This window comes from Brachyistius frenatus, unplaced genomic scaffold (genome assembly GCF_029030835.1).
Source record: "Brachyistius frenatus isolate BFR_SWC_R1_liver_20210118 unplaced genomic scaffold, ASM2903083v1 Contig_26, whole genome shotgun sequence".
NCBI lineage: Eukaryota > Metazoa > Chordata > Actinopteri > Embiotocidae > Brachyistius > Brachyistius frenatus.
In genome coordinates this window covers 4,314,631-4,327,537 of record NW_027210625.1, presented here as the reverse complement: position 1 = coordinate 4,327,537, position 12,907 = coordinate 4,314,631, and the positions used below count along the sequence as shown (strand labels likewise).

Sequence of the window (12,907 nt, the reverse complement as noted above, 5' to 3'; positions counted from 1 at the left end):
AACCAAAAACCTCTCCTGTTTTGTTACAGAATATGTAAGCTAACACATGACCTTCTGTCAGCAGATGAGAATGGAGGCATCCAGAGGGGCCACGCTGCCTCACGGTTCCCACGGCCATCGGCATCACAGCCAACATTCAGTTGACCACCTGGCGCTGACGCCTCCTCCGCAGCCTCAGGTGCAGCCTCAGGTGCAGCCTCAGGTGCAGCTTCAGGTGCAGCCTCAGGTGCAGCCTCAGGTGCAGCCTCAGGTGCAGCCTCAGGTGCAGCCTCAGGTGCAGCCTCAGGTGCAGCCTCAGCCCTACCAACATCACCCGCCACAGCCTCAGCACACGCCGGTCCAACTCCAGACACCGACCCCGCCACAGCAACACCATCACCTGCCTCCGTATCCTCAACACGCCCCACAGCCGCCGCCGCCACCGCCGTCCCAGGCGCCACAGGGGCCTCCGCGGTCTCCACAGCAGGAGCAGTCCATCAGCAGCTACAACCACATACCGCCGCCGCAGCAACTGCCGGCTCCAGCACCCCCTCCGCCACCGCCGCCGCCTCCTCCTCCCCCTCCGCCCCTCGTTCAAACAGTGTCCCATCACTCGCCGGCTCCCACCATGTACAAGTACAGCACCATCACCCGGCTGCAGAACCAGAAGGCCTTCCCGGGGACCAATCACCACAAGTTGCCCGGTCACCTCCTCGCAACCGCCCAGCTGGTTCTGCCCCCGGCTCCGACGGTGCAAGTCATCAAACCCAACGTCAATCACATCGCCGCAAGGACTAATGTCCCTCCTCCCCCTCCTCCGCCTCCTCCGCCTCCGCCGTCCATGCCGACCCCCGGGTCAGCCATGGCTGTGCTGAAGCTGGGCCCTCCGAGTCCGGCTGCCCCGCCCGCCTTCATCCCTCCACCGCCGGCTCCCCCACAGACCAACGGACTAGCATTTCCTCCACCGCCTCCACCTGCGCTGGCTCCCACGAGTCAGCCCGTTTACCCCGACGGGCCGAGGTACGCACCGAAGGAGCGATTTCCCAGCCCGCCACGGGACCTCCCGTCTCCAAACGGAGGCCTCGAGGACTCCCCGCCGCCCGCCCCGGCTCCACCGCCCCCACCTCCTCCGCCTCCACCCCCGCCGCCGCCGCCTCCTCCTCCTCCTCCCCAGCAGTTCCCAGTATCGGCCCGGTTTCCGCCTCCTCCGGCACCCCCGCCGGCGCCGCCCAAAACCTTCACCCCGGGGTTTCTCCCTCACACGGCCCCCAAGCCTACGTCCCCGGTCTCCCCGTTCCCTCCCGCCCCGCCTCCCGCCGCCGCCACGGCCGGCCCGACCCCGCCGCCGCCGCCGCCCCCTCCTCCACCAGCTCCCTTCAAGAAGCAGTTCGGCCTCCAGGTGGGCCACCCGCCTCCAACTCTGCCCAAGCAGCACAGCCTGTCGAAACCGGCGCCGACTTCCACCGGAGCCCCTCCGACCACGTCTCTGGTGAAACAGCTGGCGAGTCAGTTTCCGGGAGCTTCATCCCACGGGGCCAATCACACGGAGAGCCCCAGAGCCCCCCTCTCCCCACCCGCGGTGAAGACCAAACCAAAATGGCAGCCGGGAGGTGGCCAGCAGCTCCAGTCTCCAGAGTTCCCTCCTCCTCCTCCCCTGGACGGCAACGCGGGCTTCTCGGCACCTCCTCCTCCTCCTCCGCCCCCTCCGCCGCCGCCGCCGCCCCCGGCACCCGTCACTGGCCCAACACCGCCCCCGCCTCCCCTTCCTCCCGGAAACCTGGACTCCCCGGACCTGAGGAGGTCACCCTCCGGCTCCTCCGGGTGGGGAGGTAAGAAACCTCCTCCGACCCCGCAGAGGAACTCCAGCATCAAGTCCAACGACTCCTACGAGGAATCCAGGAGAAACTTGCTCAGCAAATTCGCTCCCCGGGGCGACGCCTCCTCTTCCTCCCTACGTCTCGCCTCCTCTGCCGGATCCCCTTCCAAGGACTTCTCAACCGGACCCCCTGCTCCCCCGAAACCGGGAAAGCTCAACCTGTCCAATCTACCCGCGGCGCTACAGGCCAAAGTGAGCCAGGCGAAGCAGTCCGGCGGCGACTTCCCCTCCCCGCCGCCCGAGTGCGCCTTCTTCCCGCCTCCCCCCCCCGCCTCCGAGCTCTTCCCCCCTCCGCCGCCGCCGCCGCCTCCGGCCAACGACGCCCACGGCGGAGGACCTCCTCGGGTCGCGGTGGTCAACCCCCAGCCCCAGGCTCCCCCGCCACCGCCGCCCGTCTCCCTCGTCAGCAACTCGACGTGGGGGAAGAGCTCGCTGAAAAAGACTCCTCCGCCCACCCTCGCGCGGCGGAGCAACAACACCCCGGAGCCCCCTCCGCTCTCGCCGCCTCCACCCACCTCCCCGAAGGGCAGCTCGGGCCAGCCCAACTTCCTGGCGGATCTCAACCGGACGCTGAAGCGAAAGTCGGCGGGTCGCCAGAGTTCCCTCAACTCCGCGGGGACCGCGGACGACGCGGCGCCGCCTCCGCCGCCCCCCGAGCCGCTGCCGGACCGAGGGAAGCAAAGCAACGGAGGAAACGGCGGCTACGCGTCCGGAAACATCTCGGGCTACGCGACGCTACGACGAGGACCCCCGCCCGCGCCGCCCAAACGGGGGGACGCGACCAAACTTACTTGAGATTGTTGAACTCGGAGGTCGGGACGCAATGAAGACGGACGAATAAACGAAAGGATATAGCGAAGCGAATGGGAGCGAAGGACTCCCTTTCTCTTGGGATCGCAGTGATAAAATAGACTGTATACTCCAAGCCAAACCGGACCGTGGTCAATTCGTGTTTGCTAATTATTGCATTTTTTTGTTTTTGTTTGTTTTTGTTTTTTTTAAACATGCCAGGTATTCTAGATCAGTGGGGTTTACAATATTGGGACAGTAAAAACTGGAGCAGGTAAGTTTGAGGTCACAGAAAACTCAAATGAATTTTGTGCGATCGCCCAAACTCTCCAGGACACATTGCATTGCCCCTGTACGGTAAATCCCACCCGTCCGGCACACCCAGCAGACTCGAACAAACTCTTAATAAGAATCGTGCAAATATTCCCGGATCCGGGTCTGAGCCAAAGTCACGCATCCGCTTCTTTGCCATAAGTTTGTGCCACGTACCGGAGACGGGAAAAAAATAAAATAAAATCACAAAAAAAACAAAAAACACATCAGGATCTTACCGCTTTTGGTACCGCATGGACAACATGTAAACAACGAGCTGTAAATCGCCGAGCTGTTCTGGTGCGTGTGCGAGAGAGAGAGAGAGAGAGAGAGAGCGAAACGGAGACCGAGTATGCACACGTGCATTACGTTGGCGCATGCGCGTACGGTTCTACGGCGGCGAAGTAGTCGGAGAGGGCCTTCGCTGGGACGGGCGTCGTTAGGTTTGCTTTTATATCAAATTATTTAATGACTGATAAATGGAAGGATTTTTGTTTTGTTTTTTATAAGTGTCTTTTAATAGCAGGTCAACGAAGCCTAGAGAGGAACAACATTAGGGCACAATGGAATGTATACGGAAGGTGATCCGAACTTTTGACATCTGTCGTCTTAAAGCATTTCTGGACTGTTTCACCACTTGGCAAATGTAAATCAGAAGGAAGCCTTATTCCCAAAGTCTTGCACGGAGGTCAAAACAGAAAGGAGATATCTTCCAAAGACTCTGCAGAGTCTGGACTGTGCAAACCCGAAGAAAAAAAATTAAATAAAATACACTTCCTTTTTTTTGTTGTTTTTGTTTATTTAATGAAAAACTTGTAATCTGTAAATGGAGAGGAGGCCTAGGGTGGTGTATCTTCGTGGACTGTGTGAGTTCCCTGTGTGTCCGCTTGATTTTTGTTCTTTTTTGTTTTTTTGGGACCTTCTCCTTCAGTTTCTATCTGTACAGTTGCAGCTGCTGCTCCGTTAACTGCCCCCTCCTCCTCCACCTCCCTCCATCTCCATCTCCCCACCCACCGCCTTTTCTTTTTTAATTTTTTTTTTGGGGGAAGTCGCACGGCATCCAGGATGCCGGAAACTGGATTCAGCCATGTGACCCATGTCGTCGGTTTGCCCGGTTAATGTACAGCGCATTAAATGACGTAGTTGACGACAGGAATCAGCTGACGCTGCGTTGGACCGAACGTGTCTTGTCGGATCTTCACGGTGCCGTCGCCGCTTCACCTCGGCTCAGTGCGCAGGAGGGTTTCCGTGGTCGGGGTGCCGGTGCCGACGTTCAAAGGAGCTCGTTGTCATCACGTCCATGTGTGCCGGGATGACGTATCATTTAACATTTCAGATCATTTTAAACAGAATTGGCTTCCGAGTGGAAATGCGCGCCGTGCCGGTCGAGTCCATCCAAGCGTGGCCCGGTTAACATCTTATTGTTTTCGCCCCACGCAGCAGCCGCAGCGGGTTTAAACGCCACTGTATGTAAGTTATTGACGTGCTGATGTGAACACGTGGGGGAAGGGGAGGGGGGGCAAATGAGATGAAGAAAAATGGTTGCAGATAGAGTTAACTGTGTCCTCTTGCATATAAACTGAAAAATCACAATATAAATGTTCAAACCAGACCTCAATCTGTCTCGGAGTGCTCATTTGTTCGACCGATTGAATAATGTATAGCTGGAAGGATTTATTTAACGTCATGTATTTAAAGCAACCATCACCGTCCCCAAGTACTAACGATCAGTGGACCTCCGGCTCCCTCTAGCGGTCAGATCTTTGCCTTACACTAACCAATTTACAAGTGCAGAGGAATGCAGCATTTTACTGTGAAATAGAAGGATTAAAAAAAATGATGAGGAACCTACAAATTGAGATGGAATGTATTCTCTCGTGTGTTTTACTGATCGGCTAAAGCTTTGTAAATATAACCAAATAAATATAATTAAATGGGAATAAAAAGAGACCGAAGAAAAAAAAAAGGTGCACTTTTTTTTAAATTTTTTTTATTTCCGAGTTCCGATCGGCACCTAAATGTATCCCGAGCCGAACTCTCACACCAGGTAGTTGCTGAAAGTGTCTCCTCTGGGCTGCACCTCCTCCATCTGGGGAAGGAGGGAGCGACCGGGTTGGACGGGAGGTGCGGAAGGAGTGGCAGGAGCGGCAGGAGCTGGGACTGTCAAAAGATTTGGGGGGGGTCTTCAGTCACCAAAAAAAAAAAGGTCAAATCTTTTGAAGAGGATTAAAACAACCTATTTGATGGTATTGTAGCGTACTGTGCTCACCTCTGTTTATGAATGGGACATTGAACTGATGTCTCCCTCTTGAGAAAAGCTGCGGAATCCAAACCATTTTATTATTCATTTATTTGCTTTTGTTTGACCTTAACTTAAAAGAGTTTATTGGGTTCATTTATCGCGGTTGGTTTGCTGCAAATCGTACTTAAATGAGTGGTGAATGATGTACAACTTACAAATGAATGTCTTGTCTGTTAATAGCTTCAGACCCTCCTCTCCCCCCCTCCACCCCACTCTCCACCTCTGCCTCACTCTTTGCTGCCTCCTCACCTCCTCGCTGGACTCTGAGCTGGAGCTGCTGTCGGGGCCACATCTGAGAGAGAGCACCTGGGCCGAGCCGCCGGACGTTCGTACCCGGGTGGAGCAGGAGAAGGAGGGCTGGAGCAAATGCGGGTGAGAGGTGCAGGATGTCTCGGTAAGTACATTGTTTTGTGCCATCACGGCCGAGCACATGTCATCGACACATCCCGTCCCGGTGAATCCGTGCCAAAGTAAACAGTGGGCTAGAGGAGTTGGTGGAATCGGGGACCGAGTTATCAGGCCTCGAAAGAGTCCAACAGTAGTGTACAGGTAACGTGAGATATACAACATCCCGGCTGTTGACTGTCCCGCTTAAACACTTGAGCATTTATTCTTGAACTGATAGTTTATTCGAAAAGATTACAGGACTATAGGACGTTGTTTTATTTTATATATATTTTATATATGATGTATATGAGCTCCATTTGTCTTTTTGCTGTTTGTAGTATTCTTTTATGACTAAAAGCTTACATATATTTAATTGAAGTGATTTCATCCCTGAGGTCTCACCATAAAGAAGCCACGTCTGTAGTCACACGTCTGCGGGTCCTTTCCTGAGGTCTTTGCACACTCGCTCTCTTTGATGCCAAATTTCATCAGCAGGTCAATAGTGCTCTGGCCCTTAGGAATAACCTGGCAGGTCACACGTAAGTATATAGGAGAGGGTTAAAAAAAAAAAGCAACCGCCACAGCTGTTAAACGGTGCAAAATGACTTACGAGTTTCTGTCTTTGAAATATTTCCTGTGCAGGCTCACCTTGGTCACGGAGGCCCGAGTCAGCCGGTAGAGACGGTTGACGGCATAGGCGGCGTTGACCTCGGCGAGAGCCGCTCCGAGACCCACGCCTGCCGTAGACCGCAGCTCAGAGTTGTACAGCGGGACGCCTGCAAGGTCAGAGATGGCGTCAGGGACAGTTACCGCATCCGGGTTTTGAAGCGATCGGCACCGACTCGCTCACCTGCGCATCCCAGAGCTCGCAGCAGGGCCAGGAGAAGCACGTACGACCTCATCTTCACCACACCAAGAGCTTCGGTCCTGCTTTCGGCTCCCTCTAAACACGCTCGGCTTATGTACCGACGAACCGTGCGCACCGCCTCCTACCCTCCGTAACCCCGTGGAAAAAAAACCCGCTTCCCTCCTCCATGCAATCACTCCTAACCTTTGTTCTGCACTATTGATCCCAAGCGGATGTGCTCAATTGAATGAGGCCCGTGATGAGGATTGTAGATCCGATTTTCACTCACATCATCTATCAGACGTACTCTTAAACTGTCAAATTCACGGAGCGGATACTGTTTGTACCTCAGCAGTTTGGGCTTTTGATCTCTGTAGGCCAAATCAAATGGAGCAGAGGAGATTAGTTCAGAGAGCAGGTAACGTTTCCCTTTCACCCAGAACATTATTTCAAGCACGCTAATCGGCCAAATGAATACAAAAATCCCTTTCACTCATTGTATCTTTATTACATTCATCCTCAATATCAAAAATACTTCACATTTTGGGCTTGGAAAAGAATTCTAGTTCTGGTAAACAATAATTATGTTTCCGTTCAGCATATCTAGCCTCCTTTTACAATATTCTCAGGACAGTACCCTCCTCTCCTCCCCTCCCCACCCCCCCATATATAATACGTATCATTTGAACAAAACTGGCACTACAAAAAAACAAAACAAAGGAATGTGTCCTCAAAAAAATTACAAAGTCTAAACACAGTGCTGTAGCTGCGTTCACTCCCACGCCACGAAGAAGATGATATTTTCAGATTTGAACTTCTGCGAGCCGAGACCTTTCTGGGAATCGTTTAAATCCTCCTCCGTGTGAGCACGTGACCGATCTCCGTGTATCCGTTATAACCACGTTTTGTCACCGGTCCTACTAAGCGCAACCCTGCGGGCATCAAAGTAAAGGTGCTCCCGAGTGTCAAATTTCACAATACATGCACAGACACACACAGACACACAACAACAACAAAAAGAGTCCTCCTCTCATCGTTCGAGTGTTCCCATCAGAGGCTCCATGGCGGCCAGGAAGCAGGCTTCAAACTCCTGATCTGAGAAGCGGGCCACAGACTGACGGGCGGTGCGTCGGATCTGCAACCGGCTGGCGGGCGGCAGAGCCAGGATCCTCTCGACGGCCTCCGCGTAGCCGTCCTCGTCGTCAGCCAGGAAGCCGGTCTGGCCCCCTTCGAAAGGCACCACGATGTCCAGCTTGGGACCGCCGGACTTGTGGGCCAGGATCACTTTCCCTGCCGCCATACACTCCACAACCCCTGGGAGGGAAAAAAAAAAAGAGAAGCGAAGATGCATTTTCTAGAAAGCGTAGACGGGTCGAACGTAGAACGGGTCGGTCGTCATTTACCTATTCCGAAGTGCTCGTTCCACATGGTATGTAGTCCAATCGTAGCTTCGGCCATCTCTCTCTTCAGCTCCTCGAAAGATACATTCAGTTTAAACTCCACCCGGTCAGCCACGCCCAGCTCCTGGCACAGCCCCCTCAACATGAGCACCCTGTCCTCGTCCTCCCGGTTCCGGCATCCGCCGATCAGAACCAGCTTCAGTTCCCCTCGGCCCCTCGAGCCCTCCCTCCTCCCGTCCAACACCTTCTTGAAGGCTCGGATCTGCAGCCGGTGGTCCTTCTCCGGTCTGAACTGCCCGACGGAGACGATCGAGTGGCACTTCCGTTCCCCGTCCTCCTCCAGCGGGATGTCCAGGAAGGCGCCGACGTCGCAGGGCGGGTACACCACGCTGGTGCGGTTGGGCGAGCGCCACAGCGACAGGATGTGATCCAGGGTCCAGGAGGAGTTGACCATGATGAGGTCGCCGCAGGAGCCGGCCAGGCCGTAGAGCACGGCGAACAGGCAGTAGTAGACCACCTTGAAGGCGCTCAGGAACAGACTGTCGGTGACGTAGTCCGGGTTGTTGAACCTTGAGACGGGAACAGCTCGAGTTAATTGGGCACAGCGGTTTGAGAAACGGCTCCGCGGACAGAGAAGGAAACGGAAAGCCTCCGGCGCGTCGCCACGCGTCAATCGTGACCGGATGTGCTTTACCTGGGGTTCCTCTCTCTCACCACGGACAGCATGTCGGTGCTGACGGTGGGGTAGTGGACGTAGCTGCCCACGCCGCAGCCTCCCAGGTAGCGAAACAGGGGCAGGGTGAAGGCGTAGCCCATGGAGTCGACGTAGACGTCGGGGACGAACTCCGTCAGGGCCTCCCATCCCAGGAAGACGGAGCCCACGCTCTGCCCCAGCAGGGTGAAGTGAGGGAACAGGCCGGGCTCCACCAGCAGCCGGTGCCTCAGGAAGACGAAGTGGACCGGCCGGGGGAGGACGATGTTGAAGCGACGCCGCGCTCCCTGCAGGATCTGCTGCCCGGTCACGCCCAGGTCGCCCGTGTACACCACGAAGTTGATGTCCGCGTACCTTGAAAGAAAGATTTACTGTCCCGTAAGGTTAAAAAAAAACAACAACAACAACAACACATTCAACAACGCGACCGGATCGGGCTTTACCTGTTCTGCAGCGCCCTGATGGCACACCAGAGCACCCTCTCCCCGCCGCCACCCGCGTTGCAGTAGGGGTGAAAGAAGGCCACGGTGGGACGGCCGTCCCGCGCCCGCCGGGCGTTCCTGTTGCTCTGCAGCCACAAACGCACCGCCAGCACCATCAGGACGAGGACGGCCACCAGCAGCACGGACAGAAACACCAGAGGCAGCAGCAGCTTCCACAGCAGCCTGAAACACGGAGGGACAACAACGAGTGCGTAAAGATGCTCAACGCGGCTTCGTTTTCATAGCAACGCTATTAATGGAGACAGGAACCCCCTCCTCTCCTCCTCCTCCTCCTCCTCCCCCCGGATTATATTTGTTCCTACAGATTACGGTCATCGAATTAATTTCCTAACTGCTTTCGATTCCGGTTTTTATCACACGCTTTCGAGACTTGGTTTGAAAACAAACGCATCTTACCTCGTTAATTCACACAAACATGAGACCAGCTGATCGTGGCCCGACATCTTGCCAACAGAAATTCAACAACACGTCACACCGTCACTTCCCTTCTGTCGCTCTCTTAATGCGGCGCCCCCTGCAGGCGCGGGTGTCTCACCGCACCGGCGAGTCCAGTTTGAACGGACGAAGAATCAATTTATAGTGCTCACAAAAAAAAAAACAAAAAAAAAATACTGATCGATGCCCCGGCTCTCTCTCTCCAAAAAAAAAAAAAAAAGAGTAAACTTTAACTTCTAAATAAACACGGTTTCAATCAATAATGACTCTCTACCCCCGGAGCTGAAACAAACCTCAGTCATTTCCCAGTCTGGGTCCTGACACCATGACGACTCTGTGGATTGTGTTTGCGTTTATGAATTTGGATGTACTCCTGAAGACGGGTCTCTGCGCAGAAACACGGTAAATCATACTCTTTGATGCTTTCGTGTGCCTTTTATCGGGGGCGACATGGCTCGGTAGGGCAGGTAACCCCTTTTCCACGGAGAAAAAGGGGTTGCGACACAATTACGCAAACGCGCGCAACCCTGTTGTGACACATACACATGTACTCAAACTGTTGTTTTTCTGTCGTCTTTACATTCAGTGACCAGATTCTATCAATCACCCCAAAAACACAAGAACAAGTGGACATCTTGAAGAATGTGTCCACCCAGTACGAGGTAGAAATGTGACTTTCTTCGTTATAAAGATTACCTTCATTTTTTTTTAATTTTTTTTAATTGATGTATTTATTTATTTGTAATTGCCATCTATGAATCATGACATCAGCTGTTTTCTCCCAGACAGTCTTGTGGCAGCCTGCTTCCCCGCAGTACATCAAAGAAGAAACTCAAGTCCACCTCTTTGTTCCCGCAAACAGCTCCGAGACGGTGACGGACCTGCTGCAGAAACACGCTTTAACACACGAGTATGTCGCCGCGCGTCGCTCAGGATTACCGGACGGCATCAATTTCTGGGTGAATAATTGCTGCTCCGCACGTTTTTATCTCAGGGTGCTGCTGGCCGACGCGAACGAGCTGGTTGAAATGCAGACGATGAACTCCACCGACCCGCGGAGCGGCGCGACCTTCTACGAGAGATATCACACTTTGGAGGATGTATGTATGTTTTTGTTTTTGTTTTTAAATCTTTTGCCGCAATCAACAGTATATTGAGAGGATTTGGACATTTTAAGCTTCGCAAAGGTTTTTGTTGTTGTTGTTGTTGTTGTTGTTTTTATTCCACATTGCATGGGGAAGTAGAGATACGCTGTACTTAATGACACGTTACACTTTGTCCAAACACGTGTCTCCATTGTAGATCTACGACTGGATCAATAGAACCGCGCGTGACAACCCGAGCACAGTCAAAACCATCCTCATTGGATCTTCGTACGAGAAGCGACCGCTGTATGTTTTGAAGGTAAAAGTCCATCTGTCGTCTCCGAAGGAAGTATGATGACGTTAAATAGGTTTATAGCTCATGTGAACCTTTTATTTGCGTACATTCAGGGCAGATTAATCAGCATTATTTCTTGTATTACAAGTATTTTAAGATGACAAGTTTTCAGAGGCGTTCAGGCGATGGCTCTAAACTGTGAAACGTAGCTGATTGTTTTGACCCAAAGTAATATCCTCCCCAGACTAACGTTTGTTTCTCAGCTGTCTTTGAACGACAGGCCGAATAAGAAAGCGATGTGGATCGACTGTGGGATCCACGCCAGAGAGTGGATCGCTCCTGCTTTCTGCTTATGGTTTGTGCACTACGTGAGTACCCGGACGAACGTCTAATGTTTGTGGCAGTCGGTAGAGGTGGAGGAGTGCGTCCTCTAATCGGAGGGTTCAAATCCGCTACCGTTTCTTCCTCTGCAGTCTTTGTCATTTTACAAGATAAACCAAGACATCACTCGCATCCTGGACAACATGGACGTCTACGTCCTGCCCGTCGTGAACCCCGACGGATACAAGTACACGTGGACGACAGTAAGAACACGTGAAACGGAAGTGTTTCTTTTTAAAAGAAGGAAGTCACTTCAACTGGATGTTTGTTTTGTGTTGATTTTGTGTTTTTTTTTTTGTCTGTCTCAGAAAAGGATGTGGAGGAAGAACCGCTCCATCGCCGAGGGCACCGACTGCGTCGGAGTCGACCTCAACAGAAACTTTGACGCCAACTGGTGCAGTAAGTTTTCCCTTCGCATTACGGTTGTTTCACCGAACAGTAGAACGACTGCGAGACTGTCGGCAGCTCCTCCGATGTAAAGTGTTCCCGGTCTATCCCAGCGGAGGGAGCCTCTCCCGATCCCTGCACCGAGATCTACTGCGGCGCCTTCCCCGAGTCCGAGCCCGAGTCGCAGGCCGTGGCCGATTTCTTGCGCAGTCGCAAGGACTCGGTTCAGCTCTACCTCTCCATCCACGCCTACTCCCAGATGCTGCTCTTCCCCTACTCCTACACCTTGGACGAAGCAGAGAACCACAGAGAACTGGTGAGCGGTTTGGTCCGATCAATCAAGTCCCCAAAAACCCTGCGAATATTGGGTGAGGACTTCCCGAATTCTTCCTCCTTAATCCTCTCGTCGGTGCGTTCTTCTTTTTCAAGCTCGAGATGAGCCAAGAAGCTGCCCAGAAAATCAGAAGATACTATCGCAGCATCTACAGATACGGCGCCGGAGGAAAGACGATATGTAAGAAAGGCTTCTTTTCTGAAATGAAATGAGTTTGTCTTTTGATTTGGGCACACGTGAGCGTGACCGTCTTTTCTCCAGACCTGGCACCCGGCGGTTCGGACGACTGGTCGCACAAGCTCGGCATCAAATACTCCTTCACGTTTGAGCTCCAGGACCGCGGCCGCTATGGCTTCCTCTTGCCGCCGTCTTTCATTTCCGGCGCCTGCAACGAAGCTCTGCTCGCCGTGAAGACCGTCGCTCTCAAGGTTATAGAGAAAACACCAGCTCCGACAAGTCCTCCTCGGACTGACGAAGGGAGCCGGTCTTGGGCCTGATGCCTTTTAACGCAGACTTTGTGTCGTGGCTAAAATATCAGCCGACCGGCTAATCGGTAATTGCAATTTGTGGTATTTTTATTTTACATATATATATATATGCATATATAGCATGTTAAATGGGTGTCTTGTTTTCCACACGTTGTTTTCAGCGCACGCATATAGTGATCATTTGCATATAGACGGTAAAGAAAACTATTTGTTGTCAATGTACTGATCAATGAATATTTGTGGACATCTGTAAAGAATGTGTAAGATGTGTAAAAAAAACAACAACAACAAAAAAAATCAAATAAAGATTTAACTTTCTCTGTTTATTACGACTTCATGAATGAAATGTCAATGAAAATCTGCGCCATCATTAATAAAATAATATAATTGACACG

At 52.8% G+C, this 12,907-nt stretch overlaps 4 protein-coding genes across 7 annotated transcripts in view; 2 read left to right on the top strand and 2 right to left on the bottom strand.

Annotated features, from left to right (window-relative positions):
* The window catches only part of raph1b (Ras association (RalGDS/AF-6) and pleckstrin homology domains 1b), a 36,958-nt gene extending 33,779 nt beyond the window's left edge, over positions 1-3,179 (top strand). For all 3 annotated transcript variants that reach the window (XM_069698364.1, XM_069698367.1, XM_069698365.1), the window contains one exon: positions 65-3,179. In XM_069698364.1, coding sequence (XP_069554465.1) covers positions 65-2,650 — 2,586 coding nt within the window. In that variant the 3' untranslated portion in view covers positions 2,651-3,179. The remainder of the gene's footprint in view (positions 1-64) is intronic.
* A 1,749-nt stretch (positions 3,180-4,928) lies between these two features.
* spp2 (secreted phosphoprotein 2) lies at positions 4,929-6,716 on the bottom strand. 2 transcript variants are annotated; one of them, XM_069698370.1, is made up of 6 exons: positions 6,496-6,713; positions 6,294-6,421; positions 6,048-6,170; positions 5,508-5,615; positions 5,226-5,274; positions 4,929-5,116 (listed from the first exon to the last, which is right to left on the bottom strand). In XM_069698370.1, exons 1-6 carry the CDS (start codon positions 6,545-6,547, stop codon positions 4,995-4,997), a joined length of 582 nt encoding a protein of 193 aa, XP_069554471.1. In that variant the 5' UTR covers positions 6,548-6,713; the 3' UTR covers positions 4,929-4,994. The 2 variants fall into 2 exon arrangements, with proteins under 2 accessions (XP_069554471.1, XP_069554472.1); XM_069698371.1 differs by having other exon boundaries at positions 5,025-5,139; positions 6,496-6,716.
* Positions 6,717-6,975: 259 nt separating this feature from the next.
* Positions 6,976-9,586, bottom strand: alg11 (ALG11 alpha-1,2-mannosyltransferase). Its single transcript, XM_069698368.1, has 5 exons — positions 9,504-9,586; positions 9,048-9,269; positions 8,587-8,958; positions 7,896-8,461; positions 6,976-7,806 (listed from the first exon to the last, which is right to left on the bottom strand). The coding sequence occupies exons 1-5, from the start codon at positions 9,548-9,550 to the stop codon at positions 7,523-7,525; spliced, it is 1,491 nt and encodes a 496-aa protein (XP_069554469.1). The 5' UTR covers positions 9,551-9,586; the 3' UTR covers positions 6,976-7,522.
* cpb2 (carboxypeptidase B2 (plasma)) lies at positions 9,392-12,838 on the top strand. The gene is made up of 11 exons (XM_069698369.1): positions 9,392-9,944; positions 10,129-10,204; positions 10,328-10,452; positions 10,537-10,642; positions 10,845-10,946; positions 11,186-11,290; positions 11,396-11,506; positions 11,612-11,702; positions 11,804-12,006; positions 12,120-12,204; positions 12,286-12,838. The coding sequence occupies exons 1-11, from the start codon at positions 9,868-9,870 to the stop codon at positions 12,519-12,521; spliced, it is 1,317 nt and encodes a 438-aa protein (XP_069554470.1). The 5' UTR covers positions 9,392-9,867; the 3' UTR covers positions 12,522-12,838.
* Positions 12,839-12,907: the final 69 nt, after the last annotated feature.

What these genes read in the sequence shown, in the direction of transcription:
- spp2 (XM_069698370.1), bottom strand. Translation starts at nt 6,547, where the DNA reads ATGAGGTCGTACGTGCTTCTCCTGGCCCTGCTGCGAGCTCTGGGATGC. An exon ending in GCGAGCTCTGGGATGCGCAG is followed by an intron (nt 6,422 to 6,495) that starts GTGAGCGAGTCG and finishes CTGACCTTGCAG; the next exon opens with GCGTCCCGCTGTACAACTCT. An exon ending in ACAGACGTGGCTTCTTTATG is followed by an intron (nt 5,616 to 6,047) that starts GTGAGACCTCAG and finishes CATTTGCTCCAG; the next exon opens with CCCTCCTTCTCCTGCTCCAC.
- alg11 (XM_069698368.1), bottom strand. Translation starts at nt 9,550, where the DNA reads ATGTCGGGCCACGATCAGCTGGTCTCATGTTTGTGTGAATTAACGAG. An exon ending in ATCAGGGCGCTGCAGAACAG is followed by an intron (nt 8,959 to 9,047) that starts GTAAAGCCCGAT and finishes CTTTCTTTCAAG; the next exon opens with GTACGCGGACATCAACTTCG. An exon ending in GTGAGAGAGAGGAACCCCAG is followed by an intron (nt 8,462 to 8,586) that starts GTAAAGCACATC and finishes TCCCGTCTCAAG; the next exon opens with GTTCAACAACCCGGACTACG.
- cpb2 (XM_069698369.1), top strand. Translation starts at nt 9,868, where the DNA reads ATGACGACTCTGTGGATTGTGTTTGCGTTTATGAATTTGGATGTACTC. An exon ending in GGTCTCTGCGCAGAAACACG is followed by an intron (nt 9,945 to 10,128) that starts GTAAATCATACT and finishes CTTTACATTCAG; the next exon opens with TGACCAGATTCTATCAATCA. An exon ending in ACAAGTACACGTGGACGACA is followed by an intron (nt 11,507 to 11,611) that starts GTAAGAACACGT and finishes TGTCTGTCTCAG; the next exon opens with AAAAGGATGTGGAGGAAGAA.